Genomic DNA, 12,136 nt, shown 5'->3' with positions numbered 1-12,136 from the left:
TGGAATTTCTCTCCTACAGCAGCCTTGCCTTTTTGGAGCAGGAGCATGTGGTTCAGGCACATTTGCCCGGATGTCACTGTCAGAAGGCCTTCCTCCCGGCCCGCTTTTGACCTGGTCTGTTTTCACTCGCCTAGGCTCCCTTTAACCAGTTTCTCGGTGGTCAGTCACTCTGTTAATCTGAGTTTCAGTTCCCTTTACTTTACCCAGCCCTTCTTTGAATATTTCTAGCATGTCAGTGATGCTGCTAGGGTTTTATTCTTGTGCTTCCAAATACATTTTCTATGACTGCAGTGCAAGATTTTTGCTGACCTTGCTATAATACTAGCCTTTTCTAGACTCATCAGCTAAAACTTCCAGACCTTTGTTGCACACTCTGTCCAGCGATCACTGCTGTTCCTCTGTGTAATGATTTTCAAAAATGTGTAGATGCAGGAAGACTGTACTAGGCTATCCACTATGTACTGGATTAGAACTTTCAGCTATTTATTTGTAGACAATAAATTTGCATGCTGATCTTTAATATTTCAGTGGAAATCTTTATCCCAGAACATGTGATTACACTAACACTAATTTCATTTCTAGAAAGTGAAATTCCATGGCTAAAACTTAAGGAGTGTTCTAAGTGGACTAAACAGAGCTCCCTCCCTCCCTCCCTCCTAACCTCCCTCCCAGGTTGTTCAAATCCCACTGCAGTCTTGCATTGATTCTGTGCCCTTGGACAGTGATGCTCTAGTAAACTTTCTTGATTATGAAAATATTCTTTATCTGCCACTAAGCCTAGGGAGCGCTTGAAATGTGATGACTATTGGATTTCAATTTTGGATTTTAATTTTGATTGATTTTTAATTACACTTGGCCTCATGTGGCTAGTTGCCGCTATATTGGACAGTGCAACCATAGAGTGTCATTGAGAAAATAAGACTTAATCAGGAAAACAAAGACTGCAGTGATTTCTCACTTAAATGCCTGAGCAAGTGGTCAGGCTGGAGGAGCCGGGCCTCCCGTGCTGGGTGTTCACTTCTGACCTGGTGCTCAGCTCTGGTTTCTGACTTCTGACTGCCTCCTGGACATCTCTACCTGTACTGGGAAGATAAACAGACCAAGAAACCCAAGTCCTTTTATTCCCCTTAGCCTCAGACCCACTCCTTTCTTTGCTCTCATTGAATAGCTTCAGCCCCACTGACACCGAAACTGGAAACTTGAGTTGATGCTTTCTCCCTTTGCCCAGCAGAGCCCATCTGTGCCCAAGCCCTGCTGCTTCCCCCAGGAATAGCTTTGGAACCAGGCCCATGTCCTTCCTCTCCAGAGCCATTGCGCTCAGCTGCCAGACAGTGAAACAGACCATGTAATTAGCGTCCCTGTCCTCTGCCTGGACTGCCTCTGCTAATGTGTTGGCCCCACACAGCACCAAGGATGCAGCCAGCCAGGGCTCCCCTCCCTCATCTCCTTGCACCCTAACTTTCTCTCCATTTCCAGGTCTCCTCATGTTTCCTTTGTCTGAAAGCTTGTTTCTCTTTTCCTCATTCATAAAGGCCCAGTTCAAATGGTGACTCATCAGGTTTTTCCCAACTTTCTGGCCTATTTCTCTCTCCCCAACCCACACGTATTTGTTACTTACTCCTGTAACTTCCCACAGAATACCATCCACTGCTGTTGTAAAACTTCTGTCATTCTGTACTTACTTGTGTGCTACGCATCTCCTGATATATAGAAATCAAACATATAGATTGAGCTAGCCACTAATTTCTGCCTTAAAAATGCCACTGTTTTGGGGGCGCTCTGGTGGTGTAGGGGTTAAATCTCAGCGCTGCCACCACCTTGATGGCCTGAGTTCAATCTGTTGCCAGGGAGCTGAACTACATCACAGCAAACCTCTCCTGTCTGCCCGCTGCTCCCTCAGCAGTGTATTTCAGTAGCTCTGCCTGTTCTGCTCCCCACTCTGTCTCTGGTGAATCCTCTCACAGCCCACTCCTCTGGCCTACACCCCAGCTCTTCTAGGCATAAATAAATAAATAAATCTTAAAAAAAAAAAAAAAGCCACTACATTTTACAGGATAGAAACACAGAATAGTCTTTATTTCTCACTGGTATCTTTTCCTCGTTTTGACACATTGTCCCGATACAGCGAAACCCTGACTTAGCAAGGAGATGAGTGAGTCTGCACTGCATGAGTGAGCCACTGCATGGGATTCTCCACGTGCCTTCATCAGTCATGGCTGTGGAAGAGATACTCCCCAAACTCAGTAGCTTAAAACAACAAACATTATCTGTCTCTATACATCAAGAAATAAAAAAATGGCTCAGCTGTGTGGTTCTGACACAGCCTGCAGAGTTAACTGGCAGATAGCAGGCAAGAATCTCTCGTGGGACTGTAGTCAAGATGACAGCCAGGGCCACGGCCATCTGGACTTGACTGGGGTTGGCAGACCCACTTAAGGTGATGCACTCCCGCGGGGTTGGCCAGAGGCCTCAGTTCCTCACCATGTGAGACTCTCCTTCTGTAGGGCTACTTGAGTGTCCTGACGTCATAGCAACAGCTGATTTCCCCCCGAGTGAGTGGAGAGAGAGTGGCTGGTGTCGGGGGGGTGGGGAGAAGAGGCCCAGTGCCTTTTATGACCTTCTCTTGAAATGAACACGCAGTCACTTCCTCCACATTCTTCATGCATGCACTGGGTACAGTCAGCGCGGGAGGGTTTTGCTGATGGCAGGAGAGGTGCGCACCATGTGGGATCCTCTTGAGCAATCGAACGGAGGCTGTGGGCAGCTTCGCAACCCAGCGCTCAACCGCTGCGCTCCACATTCTTCTTATTATAATAAAGTCACTACGTCCAACCCCCAGCAATGAAGGGAAATTAAACCCTTCCTCTTAAAGAGAGAAATGTCAAGGATTCATGCACATATTTTGAAACCACACAACAGAATTCCTGGAAGTTGGTCACCTCAAGCATTCCTGCTGGAGGGCCGTCCTCTAAATGTTGGTGTCACAGCATCCTGTGTTTCTGTGATTTTTTTCCCTTCCATGTTTTCCACTGTTTAGGGTGTTACGTGTTGGGGTGCCAGTGGTGAGCAGCTGTGGTGGGTGGTCCCGCGGGTTGGGGTGGTGCTATCAACAGTGTTATCTGAGCTGAGCATGCAGCCCCTGTGTTGGGCACCTCTCATTTCCCACCCGCAGCTCTGTTCTCCCCAAACACATCTGCGCTTCAGTCCTACCCCTGTGTTCCAAGTACCGTCTGTGCATTTGCACATCTAACCTCTGAGGTTGCTTGTAAGCCCCCGAGGAAAGAGCTTACTGTCTCTTGTTCAGTGTTGTGCTCCTTTCCTAGCATATGCCATGCACGTAATAGCACCTCTTTGCTGATGGTGTGACTCCAAGGTCAGAGTGGTGGAGAACTTGAGAGAAAAGTTACGGAGTGGCAGCAGGCAACCCATCAAGAGAGGGTTAGAGGCAGGAATTGGGGTGGGAAAAAGAGGACAGGGTATAGCCAGAGTTGGAGGTGACAGGAGTGTGGCGTGAAGTAATGGGGTCGGTGGGATGGGGTAGGAGAATATCGAGCATGAACCCAGATCTGTCTTGCAGCTGGGGCAGGAGTCGGTGGGAGTAGGGAGATGAACGCATCTACAGTGCAGCAGGCAGTGCGGGTACTTTGCAGGTTAGTGACTTAGGTTTTAAAGCAGCTAAAGTTATGGATGCGTCTGTAGCTTAGACATGTCGGTGGGACAGAAAATGCTAACCAATCTCATTGAATCCAGGACATGTTTACTGGGAGGCAGCAGTGTCATGGGTAATAGCTAGAACTATAAATATTCAGCAGAATATGAAATGTAAACACATAAATTAATTTACAGAAAATGACCGAGGCGTGCAAGTTCTTGACTTAGGATTTCTTTGTCCGCATGGGCGGTGATGTTGGTGATGCCAAGGGGCGCAGTGGATCCCTGTGGAGGAAGAATACTATTTCCCAACAGAGATATCACTTTTTTCTTTGAGGGGAAAGGAGCAGATAATTGCTGTTGTGAAGAATGAGGGTAAAATAATAGCGTTACCTTCTCAAGAAAGATTCATAAGACAAAAGGAAAATCCTACTATCTGGAGTTTTGAGTTGGAACTTGACATTTATTTTACCACCTGAACAATTTTGATGGATTCGTATTTAATAGCCTTGGTGGGTGGGGCTGGCAACCAGGTAACCACTTATGTGGCTTATATAAGGAGGCTGCTGAGTCCCAGACAACTGTCTTCCAAATGAAGCCTCGTTTGTAAGCTGGGACTTTTCTGTGTCACTGTCATTTATGGCTGGTGTTCTCTTGTTCTATGTCTTGGTGAAGAGTTAGGGAATGATGTGGAGGGGCCTTCCTGGTGGCGCAACACTATGAAGTAATCCGCAGCCTCTGCAGCATGAGTTTGATGCCTGGCTGGCCAGGGAGCAATCCACATGGCGCAGCAGACCTCTCCTGACTTGCTCGCTGCTCCCCTCAACAGTGCATTTCAGTCAGTCTGCCTGTTCTGCTCCCCACTCGGTCTCTGGTGAATCCTCTCACCCGCCTAAGCTACCCCCCAACACCTCTGGCCTACACCCCAGCTCTTGTATACATAAATAAATAAAATAAATCTTTAAAAAAAAGAAAAAGAAAATGATGTGGAAAAGCAACACACAGTAATGTCCCTGTTATGCAACAACAATGCAAAAGAATAGGTTAACAATAACAGGAAGAGAGCCGAAATTCGTGGAACTGTCTGGTTTTTCAGCCTCGCCTCTTCTCCTCCTGTGCTTTCTCTGCCTTGTACAGTCTGTCTCCAATAATATTTTCAACTGTCATAATCCACCTTGGTTAAATATTTAATTCTACTGGAGTCATAACCAGAGACCAAAATGTCGTGCATAGATTTTATGAAAGTAATAAAATGCTCCAGAAAGTACAACTGCTCGGCCTGGGGCCCATCGCATCTGATAAATTAGTCACACACACCTGGTCATGTGCTTCCTTACAGAATGACGAGGGTTGGGGGTGGCTTATCTATATGCAAACTTGTTATTTGGAGCAAACACAGATAAGAAGTTTTTGCTCTATGTCTGAAATGCATGTATGAAAAATGTTTTGAAAGAGCGATATTCTCTTTCCTGCGCCCATGCCCCTTAACTTGAGAGAGAGATTTCCTGCAACAGCTGCTGGTAAACAGTAAGTGCTCCATAAAGGCCCTCTGTTCCTTCCACCTGCCAGCTGTTGCTTAGATCTTACATAGGGAGCCCTTTCTCCCTTTCTGCATCTTTGTGAAATGACTAGAATATAACTTGGCGGTCTGTCATTCTTGTGACAAAAGAGGGTTAGATTTTAATTAGGTTTTAGATAAACGGAAGCCTGGAGTCCTAAAAACCTGTAGTTGTTCATTTCTTTTTCATCCTTATATATATTTTTCTGAAATTTCTACAAAAACATCATTTCCAAACAAAAATATTTAATGTTTCAAAAGGAAAAAGACAAAAATAAGCAGAAAGAAGTTACTCATGATCCGGAGGTGGTCACTGTTACATTGTCCTTTCTAGGTCTTTTCCTGTGTGGATAGTTGGCGTTTACTTTAAGAGGGGATTACACCATATAGGAGGGGAGCTAACTGCTTCAGTTTTCAGTGGGATTAAAAGGCTAAGTAGCCTATGGGAGATGTCACAAGATTGGCAGTGGGGCACAGCTTGCTGTGAGAAACAGAAAGAGCCTCATCTAGATGCACCCTGTGCTGAGGATCCTTCCAGGCTTGTGAGCCTACGAGAGACAGATCAGGGGAGAGAGCTGAGCCAGGGAGCTTGGCACACGTTTGGAGACAGTTAAGCTGTCGAGGGGTCTTTCTTGAAACACAGTATTACAGATCCTGCCCAACATGCACGTAGGCCTTCGTAGAACGGGCATCCTAAGCGCACAGGGGTGTGAAACCTCATGTTTAGTGGGTTTGCAGCCCGGGCTGTGGTGCACATGCGGGCAGCCCTGGGTCAGGGATGAGTGAATCCTGCAGAGTAAAAGAGCTTAGCACACGCGTGCTTGATCTGCGTCCCGGCAGCACCCTGCTCTCCGTGTGGTTCGGCCCTCTGTCTTTAGCACCCTGGACATTCCACAATCCAAGAGTCATTTAGGTTTTTGTTCCCTCCCCTGGATACTGATTAAATGCATCGAGCAGATGCACTTCTGGTCTCTTGCTTCTCAGTGCTCGTGTTCCCAAAGGCTCCATCCTGGTCCATTTTTCTTCTCTTCCGGATACTTCGCACGCACAGCGACCTCTCCAGCTCTCCCATTTATCTGTATTGCCATCTCTCTTCTTTTCTACCAGGTTGTTTCAAAGACACCTTCTATCCCACTTAATCCCTGATTGCAGTTTATGCTAGCGCTTAGTGGCATTAATTGGGAACCTGAGCGTCACCCCAGCCTTCTGTCTGCCACCTCCCCCTACGCCATTTCATCTGTCCCAGTGTCTTAGTCCTGAAATGTTCCCCAACAGGGCCCTTCGCTCTGCTCGTCACTCAGCAGACCCTGAGAATGCTCATGCGTGTGTTTCCAGGCCCACCTCAAGTGCCTTGTGCATAGTGGCTCTCTAGAGAGTACTGGAATGAATAAGCAGATGGATGAGTGAATGAATGAATGAATGAATGAATGAATGAGATGGTTTGGGATGATTTCCATTTAGGATGCTGCTACTGATTTTTACTAGCACTGCAGAGTTATTTCTACTTGCTAGCACCAGTGCTTTGAAACTATCATTTTGAGGAATTATGTTACCACATTACATTTCTTTCTACACATATACACACATATAAGCTTCAAAAGAGGAATTCAGTTTTATTTTATTTTATCAAAGGAGGAATTCTTTATTCCATTTATGATACCTTGCTGCACTTGGACATCTAGGTGGTTTCTTATGTATTTTCTGGTGGTTTCGTATTTGAATGCTTGGTACAACTGGGCAATATTTCCTTTCCTGGCAGAAGGAATTGATCTGAATGACCTACTTTACATTAAATGGTGCTTAATTAACCTGGATCGCTTCAGCTGCTGGGGTCATGGGGTTTTAGAGCTGGAATGTTGCTTTGTGATCTGTGGTCTAAAGATCGCGGATGCTTTATGCTTGGATTGATGTGTTTTGTATCCCAGTGCTGGGCTGAAGAGAAATCATTGACTTTGCATTGGGGGAGGGATCCTTTCCTCCAGTTGGAGCTCCATTTTAACACTCTTTTCCTCTCTTCAACAGGGAGAGTCCCGTATTCTCAGAGTGAAAGTTGTTTCTGGAATCGATCTCGCCAAGAAGGACATCTTTGGAGCCAGGTATGTTTGTTTTTGTTTTTATTTTACAAGCTTCTGAAGAGTTCAAAGAGCACACTTTGAATTGAGGCAGTCACCCGAGTCACCTGGTGGTCTCTTGAGCCAAGGACTGCTGAGCCCCTCCACAGCGTCTGGTCCTGCGAACGTATTGCGTGCAGGGCCTGAGCTGGTATCACAGCAGCTAGTGGGCTGCTTCCTCATGGGGATAGATTTCCTGAAGAAATTAAGTTTTCATATTTGTGTTTTTCTCAGAAAAATACAGTTTGGTAATATGCCTGTGTTGCTTTTAACATATTATTCTTTTTTTAAATGCCTAACCTGGTGAAACATAAAAGTGACATTTTGTTCTTAGGAGAGATTCATGTTGTTTGGCATGTATAGTAATCTGAATGAAGAGATTTGCATGAATTTGGTGACTTTCGGTGACTTTCTGTGGCTTATACAGCAGCACCAGCAGGAAGCAGGCTGATCTTGCTGGGTTTTGCCTTTTTGAGTATTATATGTGATATTCCTATACAGCCCCACGGCTCTCTGTTCCCCTGGCTCTCTGCAGCGAGCTGCGTAGCCAAGTAAGGTCGGAGCCACTTGGAACTAGGCTTCAGAACAGATTGGGGAACAAAGACCCTTTAGACTTTAGGTGTGGAGGAGACATTAGAGGCTCTCTACACCAACACCCCTGTTTCTTAGCTGGCAAAACCTAAATCCAGAAAGGTCATTCCTTGCCCAGGTCATGGCAGCAGGTGGTGCTGGGACAGTGACTGGAGTAGCACCCCCCAGCACCTTTCTCACAGCACGGAGCCCACCCTGTCTGTTCCCTGTACCATTGCCCGTTGAGTCCTCAGGTGCCAGTGCCTCAATCTGACACTGAGGACTCTTAGTAACAAGCCTCCTGTGTAGGTAAACTCAGTTTCCCGCATACCCTAACAAGCCCTTGTCTGCCATTAGTAGGCAGACCTCTTTATTTCCTGTCCTATCACGGTGCCCATTTTTAGTTTTGTTCATTAGAGAAATTGGTCATTTTCTAAAATGGCACCAAGAGAAATGCTGAAGAAAGGTACAGCTGGTGCAAGTTAAATACAGAGACACCTAAGAGTTTCCATACTTAGTTGTGCCCCAGGAGATTGGCTGAGGACTAGCTGTATGAGTTGTCATGGAAACCCCAAGCTCAGGGGCCTTGAGGCCCCCCTGAGTTGCTGGTGATGTGGTGGGGAGGCAGAGTCACACTGAGGGGCATTCCATGTGCTGCATTGATGCTCTTGAGTTCACTCGTCGCTCACCAGATCATAAATTTAGCGGACACAGAGACATCTTACATGTTAGTGTCTTTCTCCTGCCGCTTCAGAGCACCAAGAGCAAGACTGGGCAAATTGGATTTTCGATTTCAACTTTTGCATGGTACTCATAGACTGTGCCTTTATGTCAAAAATGCCTTTCCACATACTCTTTGCATCTTACAGCTTTGCTTGGAAGAAGTTGGATTTGGAAAACATTGATTTTATTTTGTTTCATTTTATGCAAAACCCTTCATAAATCAAAATGTGAAATGAGTACAGATTATATTTCTCAGGCTGGTAAGAAAATCTGAAGCTAAAATTAGTATGGAACTGGGCTCCCAATCTTTGAAGAACCAAGCACAGCAGAGTCTTGAACTTTTACCATTTATGTGAAGAGAGGCAGGGTCATTGCTCAGAGAAAGGGCACAAAGGAATACCACTGACCCCTGAAAAAGATAGGGCTAAGGGTACAGAGCCTCAGTGCAGTTAAAAATCTACATAAAACCTTTGTCTCCCAAATCATAAATACTAACAGCCTGATGGGAAGCCTAACCAATAACCTATGTAGTTGATCAGCACATATTTTGTGTGTAATATACCGTGTTCTTGCAATAATGTCAGCTTGAGAAAAGAAAATCATAAGGAAGAGAAAATGCACGTATAGTATTTTTGACCCCACAGACTTCAAGGGTCACCTATATTGATAATACCTTAAATGCTCATTAGAAAGAGAAATAGCGTTCTGCCTTAATGGGCCCAGTGCTTGAAAATGAGCCAGGCCTTCTGAATCCTAGTCTTGTCCTTCATGCTCTGGTTAAATAAAGCAAGCACCCCATCCTCCCTGCGTGCCTTCCTCCCTCAGGTGCCTCAGGTGCCAGCTTCCTGTGAAATGTCATAGTTCTAAAGGACCTATTTGCCAATGAGTGAGCTCAGGTGCAGGTTCACACCACGTCGACAGTTCACTCTGGAGTGGCTACCCTCTTGCGCCTTGCTTTCCCCAGCACCCTGGGTTCTTCTCCATGTTGTCCTGGGGGGTCCTCCAAAGCTGTGTGTGGCACAGATGTTAGTGTTGAAACGGTGGTCAGTCTCCAGGTGGTGTGTGCTGGGCACCCCAGGTGCGGTCCCAGTCTTGAGGGAGCAGAGGCTTGGCAGTGAGTATTCTTGACTGCCTGTCGCTGGAGCGAGAAGACCCTTGGCTCTGTGTCCTTCTGAACCCCAAGCCAGCAAGCTCCCCATGCTCCCTCTACCTCTGTTGTCATCCTCCCTTCCCAGAAGGGCTGGGTAGGTGTAGGCCCCGTACTTGACAGGATAGTGGCTAGAGAAGGATCGATGGCTTTCATGCAGCGTCATCTAAAACTTTGCAGTGGACGGAACCACACAGTCTTGGATCTCTCTGCCTCCCTCTCCTTTGCCTCTGAGGGAGTTTTCTGGGTCACTTTACCTGAAAGTGGGGGAGGACTTAGGTGTGTGTGGAGAGTGGTATTTATAGGGAGGTCCTTGAGGGGAGACTGGAGTTGGGGGGATAGAATGTGTCCTTCAGGGAGTGGGTGAACATAATGGGGAGAGTAAAGCCTCCATCTCTCTTGGGAGGAGCCTGGCCCCCACCGAGGCTGCTGAAGCCCCCCTCCCAGCACTGGAGGTGGTGGGGCCCTGGGCTGAGGCCCACCTCTCAGCTGATTTACCCTTGAGCTGCCCGTGCCCGGAATACCCTTCTCTTCTGCTCTCCGTCCCAGTCCTGCGCTGAGAACAGGGATCGTTTTCCAGCTTCCTCCAGTCTAGGTGTATTAAAGGAGACTTTGTTCAGAGACGATTTGATAATTGAGCGGTTGCTTGCACATTTGAGCAGTCGGACTAGGTGGAAAATAGCAGGAACAGAGAAAGATGTTTTCTTTTGGACCGTACTCTGAGGCTGGAGAAGGGCAGTCACATAATCTGTCATTTAAACAGGGACACTTCTGTCTGGAACAAATGCTAAATCCAGTGGGCCGTCAGGACAGAGGATGTAAATGAGGCCGCAGCCACGCCGAGTCAAGTACGTCTCATCGTTAATGACCCGTGTCATGAAAAAAAGGCTACACGATTTAAAAAAAGTTGTTTTAAAAAGCTGAGCAAAATCTCTTTCAAAAAGTGGACCAGGTGTAAAAGGCCAGTAACATCAAGGGCAAAGTAAAACTGTGTTGAAATATTGCACGCCTGGGTACCCACTTTGCAAATGGGTCCCTCGTTTTCATGAGATAACAAAGCAAGGTGCAGGGAATCCTTGGTCCACCATTCACCAGGAAGGGCCTTGGTGAATCCTGCCTCAGTGTCTGTGGGTGGCGTGTCTATACCCCTCCCCACCCTCCATGGAGCCTTCTTACTATGGAGCCTTCTTACTGTGGCACTGACCTGCTGCAGGTAACTCTCCTACCTGCAAGCTTTGGTCTGCACTTGCTTGAGGAATAGTCCCAGTCTCCTGTTGAGGTGGAGGATTAAAGTCCCTGAAGTGGTGTGCCCAGCCCTCTTGGTGGGGTTTGCTCCCCTGCAGCCCCACCCCCGCCTGTAGCACACGCCCCTTGGCCCCTGTCTTGGCTTCTACAGTCCCCAGTCTGGAGAATGCGCCCTGCCCCACCTCACATTCGGGGCAGATCTGCTGCGTAGTGGTCATCTCTCACACGCAGGCCTCCCTGTCAGGCCCAGCAGGCCTGTCCTCTTTGGCCTGCCCTTCCCTCTTGCATGCTTCCTGTGTGGCTGTCTTTATGCTTGAATTGTTTTATAATTATAACTCTATTTTCCCCAAACTGGATGGCAGGCTTCTACTGGCTGGGATTAGATCTTATTTTTATTCTCCAAACTGTACACAGTCCTTAGCACACAGGAGCTTCTCAAGACTTGGTCAAAGAGTGAATGAATTGGGTCCTCATTGCACCTCATCCTCCCTCTTCCCTTTCCTTCCCCGCCACTGAAAATCCTCCCATCTCTGAGTGTGCTATGAAATGTGCAGCCACTTAGCTTTGCCGTGTGGAATCCTGCACCCTTCCTGCGCTGCTCAGGGGCCCCGGGGTCCTGTCCAGGTGGCAGCATCTCTTCTGGGCTCCTCACTGCCCCACCGATCCTGGGCTGGAGTGGACCCCTGAGTTTCTGCCTCCTTTTGGGCCGCATCAAAGCAGAGTCAGCGAGCTCAGAGGCCATAGCCTGTCTTATTCCCACGTGCAAACCCAGAGATCTGGGGCACATGGCAGTTGCCCAGTAAGTTGACTTGAATTGACTAAATGTAATCCAATGTACAGTTTGCGGTGGCACAGGGCTGCCAGCGGGAGGAAGGGGCAGCTTTTTCTAATTCTCAGGGAGGTGCCATTAGTCATCAGCCATCTTCTTTGCCCTCACCCTGCTAGCTAGGCCATGCATTTCATCTAGTGCACACTAAGGGTCTGAGGAAGCCTGCCCAGGTCTCAGATAAGAGATGGATGTGGGCGAGGACATTAAGGGGAGCAAGCAAAAGGTCTGGTGCCAGGAAAGAGTCTGGGAGAGTCAGCAGAATGGCTGGCAGGGAACTCTCTGTTTGACATTGATTGATATTC

General features: G+C 47.3%; 1 protein-coding gene across 4 annotated transcripts in view; it reads left to right on the top strand.

The window, feature by feature from the left end:
• The window catches only part of NEDD4L (NEDD4 like E3 ubiquitin protein ligase), a 301,987-nt gene that overhangs the window by 83,164 nt on the left and 206,687 nt on the right, over positions 1–12,136 (top strand). For 3 of the 4 annotated variants that reach the window (XM_037508470.2, XM_054694014.1, XM_037508467.2), the window contains exon 2: positions 7,232–7,305. In XM_037508470.2, the coding sequence (XP_037364367.2) occupies positions 7,232–7,305 (74 nt within the window). Of the gene's footprint in view, positions 1–7,231; positions 7,306–7,516; positions 10,609–12,136 lie in introns of those variants that run through there. The other variant, XM_054694015.1, reaches the window with a different exon arrangement.

The sequence above is a fragment of the Talpa occidentalis genome, unplaced genomic scaffold, assembly GCF_014898055.3.
Source record: "Talpa occidentalis isolate TD23 unplaced genomic scaffold, MPIMG_talOcc4v2.1 talOcc4.13, whole genome shotgun sequence".
Classification (NCBI taxonomy): domain Eukaryota; kingdom Metazoa; phylum Chordata; class Mammalia; order Eulipotyphla; family Talpidae; genus Talpa; species Talpa occidentalis.
This window is presented reverse-complemented; position numbering and strand designations above follow the sequence as displayed.